This window comes from Sciurus carolinensis, chromosome 1, assembly GCF_902686445.1.
Source record: "Sciurus carolinensis chromosome 1, mSciCar1.2, whole genome shotgun sequence".
Lineage (NCBI taxonomy): Eukaryota > Metazoa > Chordata > Mammalia > Rodentia > Sciuridae > Sciurus > Sciurus carolinensis.
In genome coordinates this window covers 88,633,830-88,651,260 of record NC_062213.1, presented here as the reverse complement: position 1 = coordinate 88,651,260, position 17,431 = coordinate 88,633,830, and the positions used below count along the sequence as shown (strand labels likewise).

The 17,431-nt window shown below is 48.5% G+C and overlaps 2 protein-coding genes and 6 non-coding genes across 13 annotated transcripts in view; 5 read left to right on the top strand and 3 right to left on the bottom strand.

Annotated features, from left to right (window-relative positions):
- Positions 1 to 101: 101 nt before the first annotated feature.
- Positions 102 to 173, top strand: Trnae-cuc (transfer RNA glutamic acid (anticodon CUC)). The gene has a single exon. It is a non-coding gene; the product is annotated as a tRNA-Glu (tRNA).
- Positions 174 to 854: 681 nt separating this feature from the next.
- LOC124985404 (uncharacterized) lies at positions 855 to 2,768 on the bottom strand. Its single transcript, XM_047554124.1, has 5 exons — positions 2,504 to 2,768; positions 1,979 to 2,140; positions 1,431 to 1,543; positions 1,201 to 1,300; positions 855 to 1,036 (listed from the first exon to the last, which is right to left on the bottom strand). Exons 1-5 carry the CDS (start codon positions 2,766 to 2,768, stop codon positions 906 to 908), a joined length of 771 nt encoding a protein of 256 aa, XP_047410080.1. The 3' UTR covers positions 855 to 905.
- Positions 2,418 to 2,488, bottom strand: Trnag-gcc (transfer RNA glycine (anticodon GCC)). The gene has a single exon. It is a non-coding gene; the product is annotated as a tRNA-Gly (tRNA).
- A 596-nt stretch (positions 2,769 to 3,364) lies between the features above and the next one.
- Trnal-cag (transfer RNA leucine (anticodon CAG)) lies at positions 3,365 to 3,447 on the bottom strand. The gene has a single exon. It is a non-coding gene; the product is annotated as a tRNA-Leu (tRNA).
- A 589-nt stretch (positions 3,448 to 4,036) lies between these two features.
- On the top strand, positions 4,037 to 4,108 carry Trnad-guc (transfer RNA aspartic acid (anticodon GUC)). Its single transcript has one exon. It is a non-coding gene; the product is annotated as a tRNA-Asp (tRNA).
- Positions 4,109 to 4,501: 393 nt separating this feature from the next.
- On the top strand, positions 4,502 to 4,573 carry Trnag-ucc (transfer RNA glycine (anticodon UCC)). Its single transcript has one exon. It is a non-coding gene; the product is annotated as a tRNA-Gly (tRNA).
- Positions 4,574 to 4,884: 311 nt separating this feature from the next.
- Trnae-cuc (transfer RNA glutamic acid (anticodon CUC)) lies at positions 4,885 to 4,956 on the top strand. The gene has a single exon. It is a non-coding gene; the product is annotated as a tRNA-Glu (tRNA).
- A 475-nt stretch (positions 4,957 to 5,431) lies between these two features.
- Fcgr2a (Fc gamma receptor IIa) overlaps positions 5,432 to 17,431 on the top strand; it is a 30,914-nt gene continuing 18,914 nt past the window's right edge. For 3 of the 6 annotated variants that reach the window (XM_047564841.1, XM_047564855.1, XM_047564832.1), the window contains exon 1: positions 5,436 to 5,567. The gene's annotated coding sequence lies outside the window, so the exon portion shown is untranslated. Of the gene's footprint in view, positions 5,568 to 17,431 lie in introns of all 6 variants that reach the window. The other 3 variants (XM_047564872.1, XM_047564864.1, XM_047564812.1) reach the window with 3 other exon arrangements.

Genomic DNA, 17,431 nt, shown 5'->3' with positions numbered 1-17,431 from the left:
AGGGCAAACGGACCGCCCTGGGGTGCGGAGGCAGCGCCCAGCACCTGGGACCCAGGCGTCTGGCCCCAGATGGCGCAGGCGCCGGCCAGCCAACCCCACGCTCCCTGGTGGTCTAGTGGTTAGGATTCGGCGCTCTCACCGCCGCGGCCCGGGTTCGATTCCCGGTCAGGGAAGCCTTTCTTCTTCCTCTCTGGCGCCTTCACGTCACACCTCTCTCCCCTTTTGGACAACTGCTTCTTGTGCTCGCTCGCTCACTTCCCCCGTGCCTTGAAGACAGGCCCCTGCGGATCCTCGCCTGCACTCTCCACGTCCAGCCTAACGAACCCTGGCCACTCTAGCTCTCCAACCACTTACTCCTTTTCAGTTTCTGCCCCCCTCCTTGCCCGTCACTCACTTACCACAGCCTCTCCAGGCCCAACCCCTTGCTCCCGTCAGAAGTCACAGCAGCACCAGCACCAGCACCAGCACCACCACCATCACTGCGCGCGCGCGCGCGCCCGCGCCCACACACACGCATGCACGCCACTCGCCGACTGCCCCCACCGAGGGGAAACTTTGAACTCACCACCGGTGACTTTATTTGCACAAGAAACCACGTGGCCTTCACCTGCTTCTCCTGTTCTCAGTGAGCCTGGCATCACCTTCTCTCGAGCGCATCTCTTAGCGGACTCCGGGTGTGCATTTCACCACCGGAACGCTGTACCCGGCCTCAAGAGTGCAAGGCACAACGGAGAACGCCCCTCCACCAGCCCCTAGGTTGGACTTTGGCTAGTTTCCCCTTCCCACCCGACCTCACGTCCATCCGCCCAGCTCTTCAGGCCTCTCTGCCCAGAACCGCATCCGACGTGTTGGCAGCCTCCGCCCAAAGCCACGGAGCAGAGAGTTCAGACAGTCCAGTCAGTCTTCTAGCGGCTGGAACTTCTCTCGGCTTCCAAGCGGACGCCCAGGCTTTGGCAGCAACCTGCCACTGACCCCACTTCTCTCGACCACCGGACCGCTGCCGGAAATCCGCCCCTGACGGCACACGTGGGCTTGCCTTCATGGAACGATTGGGGAGGAGTGAGAGAGACGGGGGTGGGGGGGGGGGGGGAGAGAGAGAGAGAGAGACTGTGTTTGGGGACATGGGTGGGGTGGAGAGGTCACGTGGAGGCTTCCTTGCCCTAGGGTCACGCGTGAGCCACAGTGACGGCTAAAACTGACCGTTCTCACCGGCGGTGTTCGGGCAAAGTCCGCGACACCGAAAAAGGAGACGACTGAGAACGGAGGGTCTGCGGCCAGTACCAGGCGCTTGTGTCGTTGCCTGCACGGGGTGGGGTTGGCGGGTTAAATCTGGGCAAAGCGCTGACTCGCTGCAAAGGGTAGGGAGTGCCTCCTGAGGCTCAGGTAGGATTTGGGCGGGCAGCCGGCGGGTGCGGGTTTGGGTGGCATACAGAGGTGACAATCGGCCAGGCGCCTGTGCGTTCGGTGTGGCGGGCCGTCGTGGCGGGATGGAGGAACCGGATGGACGGCAGGACCGGGCATTCGAGAGCGGTGAGCACAGGGCCTGTGAGGCAGAGGGGAGAGCAAAAGGAGGACTGGTGGATGCCAGGTTGCCGCGAATCGTATTGTGCGCGGTCCCGGCGGGATCTCCCCAGGTCGAGATAGGAGCGCGGCGTGCCTCCAGGGAGGCGCTGAGACTGAGGAGTTGGTGCCCGAGTGAGGGTGTAGCGTGTCTGGGGCAGGCGTGAAGAGCGGGCAGGGAAGGCCCGCGGACCGGAGTCCCCCGGTGCTTGGCATCCAGATGAAAAGCGGCTCAACGCACAGGGGGGCGACCCGCGGTCCACGAGCAGAGTGATTTCAGACCCAGCGACGTCTGTGCATGTGTGGGTGGGGAGCGGTGGGAGCTGTGGCGCCGATGACGGCGTTGGGGTGGGAGGCGGCGGCTGCGGAATGAGGGTAGGATGAGGAGCGTGATTTTGGAAGCCCCACGGCATGATACCACTGGGAGTCATTTGGAGTCCTTCCTGCGCCCCACGGCAGCCGTGGGCCGGTAGGAGGCCACTCGTGGGAGAGGTGAGTTCTGGTCCGACGGTCCGGCGTTTGGTGTGCGGTCGAGGTACCTGGCGGCCTCCATGGACGCGAAATGCGTGTGGGAAGGCAACTGGAGAGTGAAGGGACAAGACGGCTGGTGTCAGGCACAAGGGTGGGGGAAGGGGAGAAGCACAGGGACTCTGGGGCCCTGCTTCCCCGCCAGGGGGTGGAAGGGGCAGAGGTGAGTGTCTCGGGGTCGCTGCGTTGAGGGAGGGGGCGAGTGGGGCCAGGTGCCGAGCTGTCAGCGCGCAGGCTGTGGGGGGTCGGGAAGCAGAGGCGCAGGGCACACGTGGAGGCAGCCGTGGAACCCAAGGATGGGGCTTCGGGACCAAAAGGGGACCGAGTGTTGCATGGGCCGGGAATCGAACCCGGGCCTCCCGCGTGGCAGGCGAGAATTCTACCACTGAACCACCCATGCACCCATGGCGCGCACCTCCGTGCAACCTCGTGACAGTGGCCACCGCCTTCCGTGAGTTGCTGCTTGGTGGGACCGTGAAGGAGGCTGCGGGGATGGATGGTGGGCCCTGGGCGTCCTGCAGCCGGCGGGGGCGTGCGCGTGTGTGCACACCGCGGGTGGAGGTCGATGCGGTATCCCCAGGCCCCGGCACGTTCTGTGCCGGCCCAGGCTCACCAGACCGCCATGCCCGCTGTCGCCCGAGGAAGCCAGGAGCCGGTCCAAATTTTGCCCTGACGGGCATTTCGGTCAGGGCAGGTGACCTGTGGCTGGGTGGCTGCCTTCTTGTCCACCCGCACCCTCCAGTCGCCAAACTCCTGGCCGCCCGCGCCTCTCGCCGGGGTGCAGCGGGGGACAGGTGCCGGCGCCCCAGCCAGCCAGCACGGACGTGGTGGGCCGGCCCCGAGAAAGCCGCCGCCCGCGGGAGGTTGGTGGCGGCGCCCGGGTGGGAACGCCAACCGGCTCGAGGGCGAACGCCCGGCCACTCACCAGGGTGGGTAATCAATCGTCCGTCCGTGGGGCCGAGCTGTCTTACCAGGCCCCGAGGCGGGATCCCGCGGGGCGTGGCCAGCGGGGGACTCGCCCGCTGTGTGGTGGAGCGGTTGGCAGGTGTGGTTGGTCAAAGGCCCTCAAGTGAAGGAGCGTGGCGCCCACAGTCTGGCCGGATGGGAACGGGGTCCTCCGCAGGGCTTAGAGAGAAGGCGACGCGCGTCGGGGAGATTGGGGGGAGGGGGTGTGGGCCAAGGGGCCGTGCCGGGAAGAGAGCGGCTGTGGTGGGCGCTGGCGGGAGCCCGGCCGGGAAGCCTGGTTGTGTGTGTGGGGGGGGCCAAAAGGTGGGCTTGTCAGGAGTGGGATTCGAACCCACGCCTCCAGGGGAGACTGCGACCTGAACGCAGCGCCTTAGACCGCTCGGCCATCCTGACGGCGGGCCTGGGCGCGTCGCGGCTCGCCAGGCTGGGAGCCGGGGTCGCTCGCTGGCCCCGTGGTGCGCCGAGCCCTGGCGGTGTGGGAGCGCCAGCGACGGGCCAGGCGGGCCGGGAGGAAGCCAGGTCGGCGCAGCGGGGCGCCTGCGCCCGCCGGGAACGCACCCGCGGACGCGTCCCCAACCGAGACCGGCTGAGTCCCACACGCCCTGTGCTGGCAGGAGCGCGCCCGGCGCGCGGTCCTCCTGCTCCTGCTCCTGCCCGCGCCGTGCTGGCTAGCCCGCTCCCCTACCCGGTGCGCGGCTCCCTACCCCGACTGCCAGATGCCGGTGCGGTGGGCGACCGGCAGGGCGCACAGGGTCGATTTCGGTGCGTGGCTGTGGACCGAACCAGGGCCGGGGCCGGGGCCGGGGCCGGGGCCGGGGCCGGGGCCGGTGCCGGGCACGGTCCCAGGGCCAGTTGGTGTGGGCTGGTTGAGGGTGCCTTCGTGGCCTCTGGCGGGGGAGTGGGGCCGGGAAGGGGCGGCCGGGGCAGAGGGTCGGTCTAGACGTGGGAGAGGGGACGGGCGCCGCGACGGCGGGCGCCGCCGTCCTCGTTAGTATAGTGGTGAGTATCCCCGCCTGTCACGCGGGAGACCGGGGTTCGATTCCCCGACGGGGAGGCAGCCGCCCTCTTTTTTGGCAGTCGCCCATGTGCCCAGGCCTCTACCTATGCGTGGCCTGCTTGGCCCTCGGCGGTCCCGCTCTCCCGCTGGGCGCAGGATGCCCCTTCGTGCCTGGCGCGCCCACCTCGCGGTCCCCCGTCCCCCACCACCCTGTCCCCTCCCCAAGCCGCCCTGCCTTCTTCCTCGCCCGGAGCTCTGTGGCCACAGACGGAGCGCCCGGCCCCGAGTGGGTGTGGAAAAGGGCTCCCTGCCACTTGCGTAAGCTGGGCCGGCGGAGGCGAGCGGCCCCGCCATGTGCGTCGCGGTAGGGCCTGGTCGGGAGACCGCGGTGGCGCCCACGGTGCCCTGCTCGGCAGCCGGCCCGGCTGGAGCGGCTGTCTTGGCCGGGCGGCGTTGGTGGTATAGTGGTGAGCATAGCTGCCTTCCAAGCAGTTGACCCGGGTTCGATTCCCGGCCAACGCAGCGAGTCGACCTTTTGACGAGGCCCCGGGGGCTCGTTGGGTGCCGGGGAATGCGTGCTGGCCTCCTTCTGCTGGGTGGACGCGGGAAGGAGTCCAGTCGAGGCGAGCCGGGGGTTGCATCGTTTTGAGGGCGCCGCCAGCACCCGGCCGTTGCCAGCCACGGGCGGCCCGCGGCAGCTGTGGCAGCCGGCCGCACCTGGATCCCGGCGTGAGGGCAAACGGACCGCCCTGTGGTGTGGAGGCAGCGCCCAGCACCTGGGACCCAGGCGTCTGGCCCCAGATGGCGCAGGCGCCGACCAGCCAACCCCACGCTCCCTGGTGGTCTAGTGGTTAGGATTCGGCGCTCTCACCGCCGCAGCCCGGGTTCGATTCCCGGTCAGGGAAGCCTTTCTTCTTCCTCTCTGGCGCCTTCACGTCACACCTCTCTCCCCTTTTGGACAACTGCTTCTTGTGCTCGCTCGCTCACTTCCCCCGTGCCTTGAAGACAGGCCCTTGCGGATCCTCGCCTGCACTCTCCACGTCCAGCCTAACGAACCCTGGCCACTCTAGCTCTCCAACCACTTACTCCTTTTCAGTTTCTGCCCCCCTCCTTGCCCGTCACTCACTTACCACAGCCTCTCCAGGCCCAACCCCTTGCTCCCGTCAGAAGTCACAGCAGCACCAGCACCACCACCACCACCACCACCACCACTGCGCGCGCGGGCGCGGGCGCGCACACACACGCATGCACGCCACTCGCCGACAGCCCCCACCGGGGGGAAACTTTGAACTCACCACCGGTGACTTTATTTGCTCAAGAAACCACGCGGCCTTCACCTGCTTCTTCTCTGTGAGCCTGCCATCACTTTTCCCAGACGCATCTCAAATTTGCACCTTCCCAGTTGGGTGTACTTCTGGACTTGAATCTTCTCTCTGCGCCTCTTGGAGCTTGTTCACCCAGTGACAAATACTTTAAGGTTGATACCCCGTCTTCTTATTTACTGGAGAAGCTCCAGGTGAGGAAAGGGAGACTGACCGTGGCACTCACTGTACTTGTGTTGATGTGTGTCTCCAGAAATGTTCAGGATCGTTTCTCATAGTTGCTTGGCTTAGGCCAAGTCTGGCGCTTGACGCTTCTCCCATTCTGGTTGATCATCTCTACCTGGCGGTGGTTCAGGTTTTCTTTTCTTTCCCTTCATCATTTGTTTCAGCAATGCTCCTCAATTTTCTTGGTAGAATACCGGTTTTATATAAATAAGCAAAGAATTTCCTTGTTTTTTTTTCTTGTCATGAATTTTCATGTGTAAATGTATGTTTAATTCAGCATTTTCTGTTTTTGTATTCTTACCAAATACAATTCTTCCTATTTATCATTTAATTTTGTCAGTTTTTTGCTAATGGATTTTAGGTTTTGTTTGTATGTGTTGTAGTTGTTAGGCATTTCAATCTTTGCTTGTTTTTTTTTTATTATTTTTTTCCTTTCCCTTATTGTCAAAATTGTCTTTGTAGCGTGTCTGGTATTTTCATTTCTAGACCTTTAACTTTCTGTGTCTAGAAAATCAGAGTTGGCCTCTGATCTTTGCCCTGAGTTTTTTTTTTTTTTTTTTTTTTTAATGTAATGGATATTGCTAATTTGTGTTCTTTCTGGTGAGTGATGGTGAATTTACATCTCTTCTTGCCCTCTGTGTTGTTCTTTTCACAGTATTGCATATTTGATGCTCATTTTTTCACTGCAGGCTCATCCAGGTAAAACGTGTAAATTAGTATTTTCCAATTTATACAGGTGATTATAGGTTCTGAGTGTCAGACAACATTTGAGCACAGTAGCCATTCTCAATCATCTGTTATTTTGGTACACAGATCCTTGCCTGTTTCTTACCCCAGGCGATGTGTTGTTTGGTCATCTTTCTGTACTGAGCTGCCTTATCTGGAATGCAGCATGGGTGCCCCAGATTCTTAGTTTTTTCAGAAATGCTTTGTTTTTCTAATGTTTTGAAAATTTGTCAGCATGGTGGCACATGTGTATAATCCTAGAGTCTCAGGCTTATGAAGCAGAAAGATCACAAGTTCTAAAGCCACCACAGCAACTTTGTGAGGCTCTTATGCAACTTAGTGAGACCCTGTCTCAAAAAATAAATAAAAAAGGGGCAGGAGATGTGACTCAGTTGTTAAGCACTTTGGGGTTCAATGTCTGGTACCAAAAAAGAAAAAAAAAAAAGTGAGAGAGAATGTAATTATACTTTGTGTGTATTTCCTAATTTTGCAGATCTGGGCCTAGGTTTAACTAGTATCACAGTAAATATGTATGGTGTTTATGTTGCTTGTATGATTTTGTTGAGCTTTATTTATTTATTTATTTTGGTGTTCTGACATTACAATTCTTACCTCTTCGTGGTTGCATAATTGCATATCCAATTGGTGTCACATATTGTGGGGATTGTTTTCACTTTGGGGGATCTCACTTAGGTCTCAGAATCATGGTGTCTTTGCTCCCTCTGCATACCTCCATATGTTTGTGGTGGGTCAAATATTTTAATGTACTTATTGCAAACATTAGTACCAGAAACAATTACCCTATTGATGTATACAATTTATTTCTTCGCATGACAAAAGCCACATATTTCTACATCAACATTTAACTGCTTTTTAATTTTGTCTTGCCCAGAATTTTTTTTAAATTAATTCTTTTTAGATATACATGACAGTAGCATTTAACTGCTTTACATCAGAATGTACAAGGTCAAATGACAAAACAATACAAACATTTGGAACACATGTACTAAGAAAATTGTTGACATTCTTATGTTTTCTCAGAAATCAACATGGAGACCAAACAGTTTTTAAAATATGTAAAGCCCAGGAAGGTGTTCATAGAAGAATTTCAAACAGTGTCTATGTCAATATGTTCATTTTCATTTGTAATCTATGAAATGCAAATGAAAACATGCATGCATAATTTGAAATACCTTTTCAATTTTATTATGCATATTTTCATAAGCAGAAAATTAAAAGTCTCTTACAGTAAACACTGTGTGAGTTGAATAGTATCCTTCTAAATCCACTGAATGACATTTTCAACTGTTTCTATTTTATTCGGAGACACAAGCTTGCTAAATTGTACAGGATGGCCTTTAATTTGTGATGCTCCGGCCTTAGTCTCCTGAGTAGCTGGGATTACAGATGTGAACCACTGTACTTAGTACTTGTATTCTTACTATAATGGGAAAGTTGGATACAAAGATATTGGGGAAAGGCCATATGAAGTCTGAGTTCTACTTTAAGCCAAGAAACTACTAACATGTCCTTCCATAAAACATTCAGACAGAATATGGCCCTGCTGACACATTGATCTTCAACTTCAAGTCTCCAGAACTGTAAGATAGTGAATTTCTGTTGTTTAAGCCACTGGGTTTGTGATACTTTATTATGGAAGCCCTAGAAAACTATCACATTGGGTTAAATAAAACATGTTACTATAATTAATTTTACCTGTTCCTTTTTACTGTTTTTAAATGTAGCTACTAGAACATGTAAATTATTCATATTTCTATTGAATGGCATTGGTCTAGAGCTATACTTGGAAATAAATTTACCCTGTCAGATTTACTAAAAAACCTATTTATTCATTGTTGATACCTGTCTATTCCACAACCCTAGTTAATGTGAAAGTTCAAGTCAATCTACAAACAGAAAATGACAACTGATATTGCTTTATGTGCTCATTTATCTGTAACCCAGCTCTCCAACCCTCAGCTTCTTTTAATGATCTGTTGGGATGAATTCTCTGGCTTTGACACTTGATACTAACACAATGCTTAGTTTGTACTTTAAACCATGAACTTCTAGAGATAGACTTTTTTTTTTTATTGAATCTCAGTATGTTGCTGAGTTCTTGAACCCCTGAGCCCAAGTGATTCTACTGTATCAGCCTTCCAAGTTCTGGGACTACAGGTGCAAGCCATTGTACCTATAGACATTTTTGCTATCAACATACACACACCCATCCATCCTGAACCATTGGACCATATGTATTGGGCTGGTCTGCTTGATATTGCCATTAGGGGAGAAGAGCTAAATAGATGCTACATTATTCAAAAATCATTTATGTATGATCTATCAAAAAGTATAAATGCATTCTTACTGTCATGAACAACTAGTTAGAATAAAAAATTAGTAAAAATAAATAAAATACATTCTAAAAAAATCAATCAATGGGAACACTGCCATTGTTCTATGAACCATAGTAAGCATTTTAATATCAATTACTTTGATGGTTTTCTGTATCATCTTGACTGTACTCATTGGTCAGGGACCAAATTGTTGATTCATTTGTGAATTGATGAAAATATAGTGTGCTACTTAAGTAAAGTTTTGATCTGCAAGAAATTTTTCATTCATCTGCTGATGAAAAATAATGGTAGTCCTAGAACACTAATACATTGGGTTAAATAAAATTTATCATTAAAATTAATATTACTCTTTTAAAAAATATTTTTTAAATAAAACAACTCAACTTTGGGGGAATATTTCCCCCAAAAAAATCATTTTAGAGAAGTTGACTCTGAGCCTTTTTTCTGATAATAATTATAATAATTAGTAATTTTAGTCAGTTCATTTATATTCAGGATAATATAATCTGATGTTTGATAATTGTGAGCATTGTTGTCTTCTTATGCCTATTTATAAAATTCAGCAAAAATATGTGTCATTCATCTATTATCTCTGACCTAGAAAAACTTCCAGTCTAATGACCCTACTCCTGGATTATGAAACAACAAACACCTGAGACAGTAAGGTCAATGGGCATGATGAACTACCAGTCTTGAGTATGAAGTGCAGATGAGGGTATGGAGATGGGTATAGTGGGACCCAAAAAGGGTTATGTCCTAGTTCAATTCACAACCCTTGCCTATGCCATGATTTCCTCATTTACAAATGAAGGAGTTGGGTTTCAGCATTCTATTCCCATGATTTATAAATGAACTTTAGCTTCATTCTTCTTTCCCTTTATTTCCTTTCCTTTCCTTCCCCTTCCCTCCTTCCTTCTTTCTTTCCTCTTCCTTTCCCTCTTTCCTTTTGTGCAATGCAGAAACCTACATTCATTTTATCATAAACTCAGATTTTGAAACAAGATACAAGATATTTCAGTATTCTTACATCCGGGCTGAATGTTTTCTCTGATATTTGGGTGTTAATTCACCATAAGGGGGGTGGCTAGGGAAGAATAGAGTTACTTTATATTAGGTAGAGGGGAGTGAAGGGAGGGGAAGGGTTGTGGGGGTAGGAAGGATACTAGAGTGAAACAGACATTATTACCTCATGTACATGTATGACTGTATGATTGATGTGATCCTACAATCAGAAAAATGAGAAATTACACTCCATTTATGTATGATCTATCAAAATGTATAAATGCATTCTACTGTCATGTACAACTAATTAGAACAAATTTTTAAAATTTAAAAATCAGATGAATGGATAAAGGAAATGTGATGTATATACACAATGGACTTTTAGCCATAAAGAAGAATGAAATTATGGCATTTGCAGGTAAATGGATGGATCTGGAGAACATAATGCTAAGTGAAATAAGCCAGACCAAACTCAGAAAGTCAAGTGTCAATAGACCGAAATTTGTTTTAGTCAGATTTTTTCACAGCTGTGACTAAAAGACCTGGCCAGAACAATCTTAGAGGAGGAAAACTTTATTTGAGGGCTCCTGGTTTCAGAGATCTCAGTCCATAGACAGCTAGCTCCATTCCTCAGGGCTCAAGGTAAGACTGAATATTATGGCCGAAGAGTGTGGCAGATGGAAGCAGCTCACATGATGATCAGAAAATAGAGGACTCTACTCACCAGATAGAAAATATATACCCCAAAGACATGCCCCCAGAGACTGACCTCCTCCAGTCATATAGGGGACACACCCTATAATGGCGACTGCACCCTCATGGCGACCCCCTCCTCATACGTGGCACTGCCTGACTCACTAACAGTTTACTCAGACCTCCTTGCACTGCCGCCCTCCCTTGAAACCTGGGAGGTATGTTCTTACCCAGCAACCAGTTATGTGTAACTCCCTGGTCGGCCTGCTTATCTCCACCTCCTACTGTCAGGGATTGGTTAGTAGCAGTTCTGCGAACGTGATCAACTTGTGTTTGCCATATAGTCCTTTGGAACTCTCCCCTGCATGAATCCCCCATGCCTTGTTAATTTTTAAGTTAATTAGCTCCCACCTAGCCCCCATCCTACATAAAACCTGTGTAACCTCCTCAATAAATGAGTTCCTGCTTCGCCACGTGCGCTAACAGACCTCCTGGCTCTGGTGTGGTTCCTTAGCCACCGACACTCATCATCCTGCTCACCCCGTATTCTCCTTTGGGCGGGCCCTAAGGAGGTACATCAGACCTTGTTGCTCAACAGGGAGCAACACAGCCACACCCTACCCACCTCTAGGTACCACTCAGTTAATCTCACCAGGGGATTAATTCACTGATTGAGTTAAGACTCTCATAACCCAATCATTTCTCCTCTGAACCTTCTTGCATTGTCTCACACATGAACTTTTGGGGGACACCCCACATGGAAACCATAACAAAACTGGAGCAAAATAAGGGGTGAAAGTGGGGTATCTAATGAAAATAGTAGAGAGATCAGTGGAGTAGAGAAAGGGGTTTGAGGGGGAGAAAAGAGGAATGGGAAATGTGGAATGAAATTGACCAAACTACACTATATTTTGGGGGTCTCTTAGCCACATCCAGTGTGGGTGAGAAAAGGTTTAACTGCTAGAGGATGATGTTGGCTACAAATCAGTTACCCATAAACTTATCTAATCAATAAAAACACAAGAGCCAATACCAGTCTCAGAGCAAAATGGAGTCTGTTTAGTCATTTCCCTGAGTCTGGCCTATAACATTCTCATGGAGTCAGATCTGTCAGCCCATCACAGGGATCATATGGTGTTTCCTTACCAAGTTTTCTTAGGAATCTCCATACTGCTTTCCATAATGGTTTTGCATTCCCACCAGCAATGTATGAGTGCACCTTTTCCCCCCACATCTTCGCCAATATTTATCCTTGCTTGTATTCTTGATAATTGCCATTCTAATTGGAGTAAGATGAAATCTTAAGAGTAGTTTTGGGGGGCTGGGGAGATAGCTCAGTCAGCAGAGTGCTTGCCTTGCAAGCACAAGGCCCTGGGTTTGATCCCCAGCACTGCAAAAAAAAAAAAAGAGTAGTTTTGATTTGCATTTCTCTAATTGCTAGAGAAGTTGAACATTTTTTCACATATTTGTTGACCAATTGTATGTCTTCTGTGAAGTGTCGGTTCAGTACCTTAGCCCATTTACTGATTGGGTTATTTGGGGTTTTTTTGGTGTTAAGTTTTCTTTTTAGTTCTTTATATATCATAGAGATTAATGCTTTATCTGTGGTACAGGTGGTAAAGATTTTCTCTCAATCCATTTCTTCCCTTACCTTTTCTTACTACTGTTCCCTCATTCAGTTCCACTTCAAATAATTCCTTGAACATTCTAGGCATAAAATGGTTTTGATCCCTTGCTTGGTGGTCCCATCAACCTGAGATGTTCTTTCCCTAGAGATTCACTAGCTCACTTACCTTCAGTTTCTAAAACTTCCCTCAAATGCCATCTCAAGGGGCTGGAGATATAGCTCAGTGTAGAGTACTTTCCTGTCAGGGCCCTGGGTTTAATCCCAAGCACTGCCAAAAAAAAAAAAAAAAAAAAAGTCATCTCAATTCCCTCAAATTTCACTCTATTTAAAATTGCAGGACTAGGAGTGTTGTCGGGGTTTCTGAGACCCCAGCCTTAGGCATGGTCAAGATGGCGCCTGACGCTGAGCCAAAAGCGGCCAGCTATACAGTAAACAACCAGCGAATTCCAATGATTGGCTAGTTAACGATGTGACTAGAGCATGCCCCCCTCGTGTACCCATCCTATGCTTGCAGCTGTTCGCGTTTATCTCGTGTACTCTCCCCTGATTGGTTGAAGTATATATAAGCCTGGTGGGTGGGAGAGTAGGGAGGAGAAGCTGAGGAAGAGGTGGAAGCAGTGGGGGCTGAAGAAGAGGAAGAAGCAGAAGAAGCGGCGAAGGCGGAGGTTGAAGCCAAGCTGGAAGCTGGGAGTATGCGGGAGCTGGAAGAAGCTGGGAGAAGGGAAGCTGGGAATGCGTAGAAGCTAGGAGTAAGAGAAGCGTAGGAGAGGGACTGTGCACAATAAACTTCCAAAGCTTCAAGACATTTGTCGTGTCTCTCTCTGCGGCCAGAGGGGACGCGATAACTGGTGCCGAAACCCGGGACATGAAGGAAAGATGAAGGCCTTATAAAAGAAAACAAGGTAAGATATTTGAAAAAAATTTTTTTTGTATACAAGTTAAACCGGTTATAAAAAAAAGGGTGTCAGGATGCGCCATCGGGGGTCCTGGGGACACGCGGAGTGCGGTCCGGTTGAAAGGTATCGGGATCCTGATGCGTAGAACGCGGGTTGAAGGGTATCGGGATCCTGACGCGTAGAACGCGGGTCGGGAGGTATCGGGACACGCCATCAGCGGTCCTGACGCGTGGAACGCGGTCTAATTAAAGTGAAAGTAGAAACACGTTTGAAGCGGTCCAATTAGGTAGTACGTGAAAAGCCGCTATAAAAATTCTAATGCGCACTTGATAGTTTTCCCTTCAGTAATTTTGTTGCTCCTGGCGGCTAGGCTACTGTTTGTTATTGTAATTACCATAACTAAAGCTATTCAAATTAGTAACAATGGGGTCTGAAACGTCTAAATTCAGAATGCAGCAACCCCTTAGGGAGTTATTAAAAAACCATGGGACGCCATTAAAGGAAAAAACAGCTAAAGTATTTCTTGATACTGTGGAAAGGATTTCCCCTTGGTTTCTGGATGAAGGCCTTTTGAATACCCTACAGTGGGAACAGCTGGGGAAAGACCTTCATATAGCGGATAGGCAAAATCCTTTGCCAGTAGGCACTATGGCTATTTGGTCTCTTATTAAATCCTGTCTGCAAGATAAAAACAAAAAACCTTCACTCACCGAACCTTTAGCTGAGGGAAGACAGGTTTTGGAAGAAATAAAAGAGGAACGTTCATATCTTTCTCAAAATTCAGAAAAAGGAACTAACTCAGATGAGGAACTATCGGAAGGGGAATTATCGGGAGAGGAATTGGAAAAAAGAGTACAAAGATTAAGACTAGATAAAAAGCCCCCTCTAGTGTCCGTGTTGCCTAGTGCACCTCCCATAAATAGGGAACCCCCTCATGAAGCGTCCGGCTTCGGGTTACGCTCAGAATGGAGTCATCTTGGATCTGTAGCGTATCCTGTTTTTGAGGATGCTCAAAATCAAAGATTCCACCAACCCTTAGACTTTAAAATAGTGAAACAGTTAAAAGAAGCAGTTAGCACATATGGTCCTCAGTCAGCTTTTACTATAGCCTTGGTAGATACCTTGACATCATTAAACTTAGTGCCTCAGGACTGGACTAATCTTGCTAGGGCCGCTCTGTCTGGGGGACAGTACCTTATGTGGAAAACATCATGGCAAGAAATATCTACGGACACTGCCCGCCGAAATGCAGCAGCAGGGAATCCCCAAATCGATAGGGACATGCTTATGGGCGTAGGACCTTATGAAACCCTTCAGGCACAGCTTAATTATCATCCAGCAGTCTATGCGCAAATTGCCGTGGCTGCAACCAAGGCCTGGAAAACATTACAAGGAGCAGGAGATTTGCAAGGCCAGTTGTCAAAGGTAACTCAAGGGAATAGTGAGCCCTATGCGGATTTTGTCGATAGGCTAATTCAGACAGCATCACGCATCTTTGGAGATGCAGAGCAAGCCATGCCCCTAGTAAAACAGTTGGCTTACGAACAAGCTAACAGGTGGTGTAGGGAGGCCATAAGACCATGGAGAAACAAAGACTTGTCCGCCTACTTAAAAGTGTGTAGAGATGTAAATGATACTTCGGCGCAGAGCAGTGCCTTTGTAGCAGCCATAGACAGACAAACCACCTTGCTGTCTGCTGCACTTGCACAAGCCCAGGGGAGGTTCCCTTCAAGAACTAATAAAGAGTCTTTAGGATCATGTTTTGTGTGTGGACAGAAGGGACATCTAAAAGCCACTTGTCCAAACAAAAGGCCTTTTGCCCGGGGTGGGAACATCTATACAAAGAATAACCTGGGAACCGGACCTGGGCTATGTCCAAGATGCAGAAGAGGAAGTCATCAGAATAGTGCCTGTCAGCCTATTAGAGATAGGGAGGATAATTTCCTAGGGTTGAATCCTGAACTTCAAAAAAATGGGAGACAGGGCCCTCCCTGGGGCCTGCAACAAATATACGGGGTAATTCAACAAGTTCCCCGACGGTGGTATCCTCCCACAGAGAAGGGGAGCGCAGAGCCACCTCAGGAAGTGCCGGATTGGACATCTGTGCCACCTCCAGACTCATACTAACCCCAGATATGGGGGTGCAGATGATTGATACTGATTGGCATGAAAAAATCCCACAGAACAGTGTAGGACTATTACTAGGTAGAGGTTCCTCAACACTAAAAGGACTTATAGTACACCCAGGGGTTATTGATCCTGATTTCACTGGACAAATAAAAGCCTTGGTCTCTTCACCAAAAGGAATTACGGTCATCTCTCCAGGGGATCGCATTGCACAAATGCTTATATTGCCCAGTCGACATTCTTTGTGGCCCAGTGAAAATACAAATAAAAGACAAGGAGGTTTTGGATCAACAGGAACCACTTTAATAAACCTTACTATGGATATGGAACAGAGGCCCCTCCTAAAATTAAAAGTGGGAAATATGGAATTTACAGGTTTATTAGATACGGGAGCAGACAAAAGTATTATTAGCGCAATGGTCTGGCCAAAGCACTGGCCATTGATCACAGCAGCTCAGAGCTTGAGAGGCTTAGGAGTAGCAGAGAGCCCCAATCAAAGTGCTTCCTCATTATCGTGGAAAGATACAGAGGGACACACAGGAATATTTCAGCCATATGTCTGTAATGTTCCTATTAGCCTATGGGGACGAGACGTCCTGCAGCAAATGGATATGAAACTCACCACTGACCAGATTTACCAAGGGACTCCTGTAAGAAATATGTTACAAAATATGAACTATGATGATAAAAAAGGATTAGGAAAACATAGTCAAGGATCTACCCAACCACTGCCTTTACTTCCACCAAAAAATGATTCTCATGGATTGGGTTTTTCCTAGGGGCCACTGATAAACCATCAATCCCTATAATATGGAAAGATGATAAGCCTCACTGGATTCCACAGTGGCCCCTAACAAAAGAGAAGCTAGAGGCAGCTCATAAGTTAGTACAAGAGCAGGTACAAGCAGGTCATTTACAACATTCTACCTCTCCTTGGAATACTCCAATATTCTTAACAAAGAAAAAATCAGGAAAATGGAGGTTATTACATGATTTAAGAGCCATAAACGAACAAATGTACCCTATGGGACCCATCCAATGTGGACTCCCTCTTGTCACTGCACTACCAAAAAATTGGCCTACTATTATTCTGGATTTAAAAGATTGCTTTTTCTCTATACCCTTACACAAAAATGATTGTTGGAGATTTGCTTTTACTTTGCCCTCTCTTAATCACACTCAGCCTGACCAGAGATTCGAATGGACTGTGTTGCCTCAAGGTATGGCTAACAGTCCTACTATATGTCAAATATATGTAGATAAAGCGTTAACAACTACTAGACAAAAGTTTAAGAGATTGTTGATTTATCATTATATGGATGACATACTTATTTGCCATCCAGAAAAAGAAGTTTTGTTAGAAGCATTACAATTTATAACTCAAGCATTAGAAAAGAGAGGACTAACGATAGCTCCTGAAAAATTACAATTAGAGGAGATCCAAGAATATCTGGGTACAAGGCTCACTGCTACTACAGTCAGACCAACAAGGTTGACCATCAGGACAGATCAATTGAATACCTTGAACGATTTTCAGAAACTCTTAGGTGACATTAACTGGATCAGATCCTATTTAAAATTATCCACAGGGGAATTAAAACCTTTATTCGATATATTAAAAGGTAATCCTGACTTGAATTCCCCTAGGAAACTTACTCCCGAAGCACGGATATCCTTACAGCTAGTAGAGAATAGACTTCAGCAGTGTTACGTTGATCGTTGTGATCCTACTCAACCATTAAGTTTAATCATAATCTCAGAGAAGCATACCCCTTTTGGCATAGTTTGGCAAGGAGGACCTCTGCAAAGTATAAATCTCCCTAGCTCTCTGGCTAAAACATTGCAATCATATCCCCAAGCTATTGCTCAGGTAATATTCAAGGGAATAGAATCTTGCATTACTGTTTTTGGAATCCATCCATCTATTATTATAACTCCTTATTCCACTCAGCAAATTAAATGGCTAATTAATAATGATGATGATTGGTCAGTATTATATTGTTCCACTTCAGCTCAGTTCGATAACCATTATCCCCAACATCCCTGGATTCAATTCTGTAAAAATACTCCCATAGTTTTTCCAAAAGTGACTAGTGTCCAGCCTCTTAAAGACTGTGTAACCATTTTTACTGATGGCTCCAAAAATGGAGTAGGTGCAGTACTTATCGGTAAACAACTTCACACCATAATAGTTCCACCCAACTCCGCACAGGTTACTGAACTTGCAGCTGTAATATTAGCCTTTAAATTAGCAGATAATCAGTCATTCAATCTTCTATCTGATAGCTTATATATCGTTAACGCTTTACAGGTTCTTGAAACGGTATCCCATATTTCTTCCATGTCCATGGTAGCTTCTTATTTTACAACGCTACAAAACCTTATCCTACAGCGTAAACATCTAT

Bases quoted from the DNA above. Each gene is read 5' to 3' on its own strand.
- LOC124985404 (XM_047554124.1), bottom strand. From the start codon at position 2,768: ATGCCCGTCAGGGCAAAATTTGGACCGGCTCCTGGCTTCCTCGGGCGA. The intron at 2,141-2,503 runs GTGCGCGCCATG...TTCACTCTCCAG, and splicing joins TGTCACGAGGTTGCACGGAG to TTGCCTTCCCACACGCATTT. The intron at 1,301-1,430 runs GTATGCCACCCA...CACCCCGTGCAG, and splicing joins CCTGGCCGATTGTCACCTCT to GCAACGACACAAGCGCCTGG.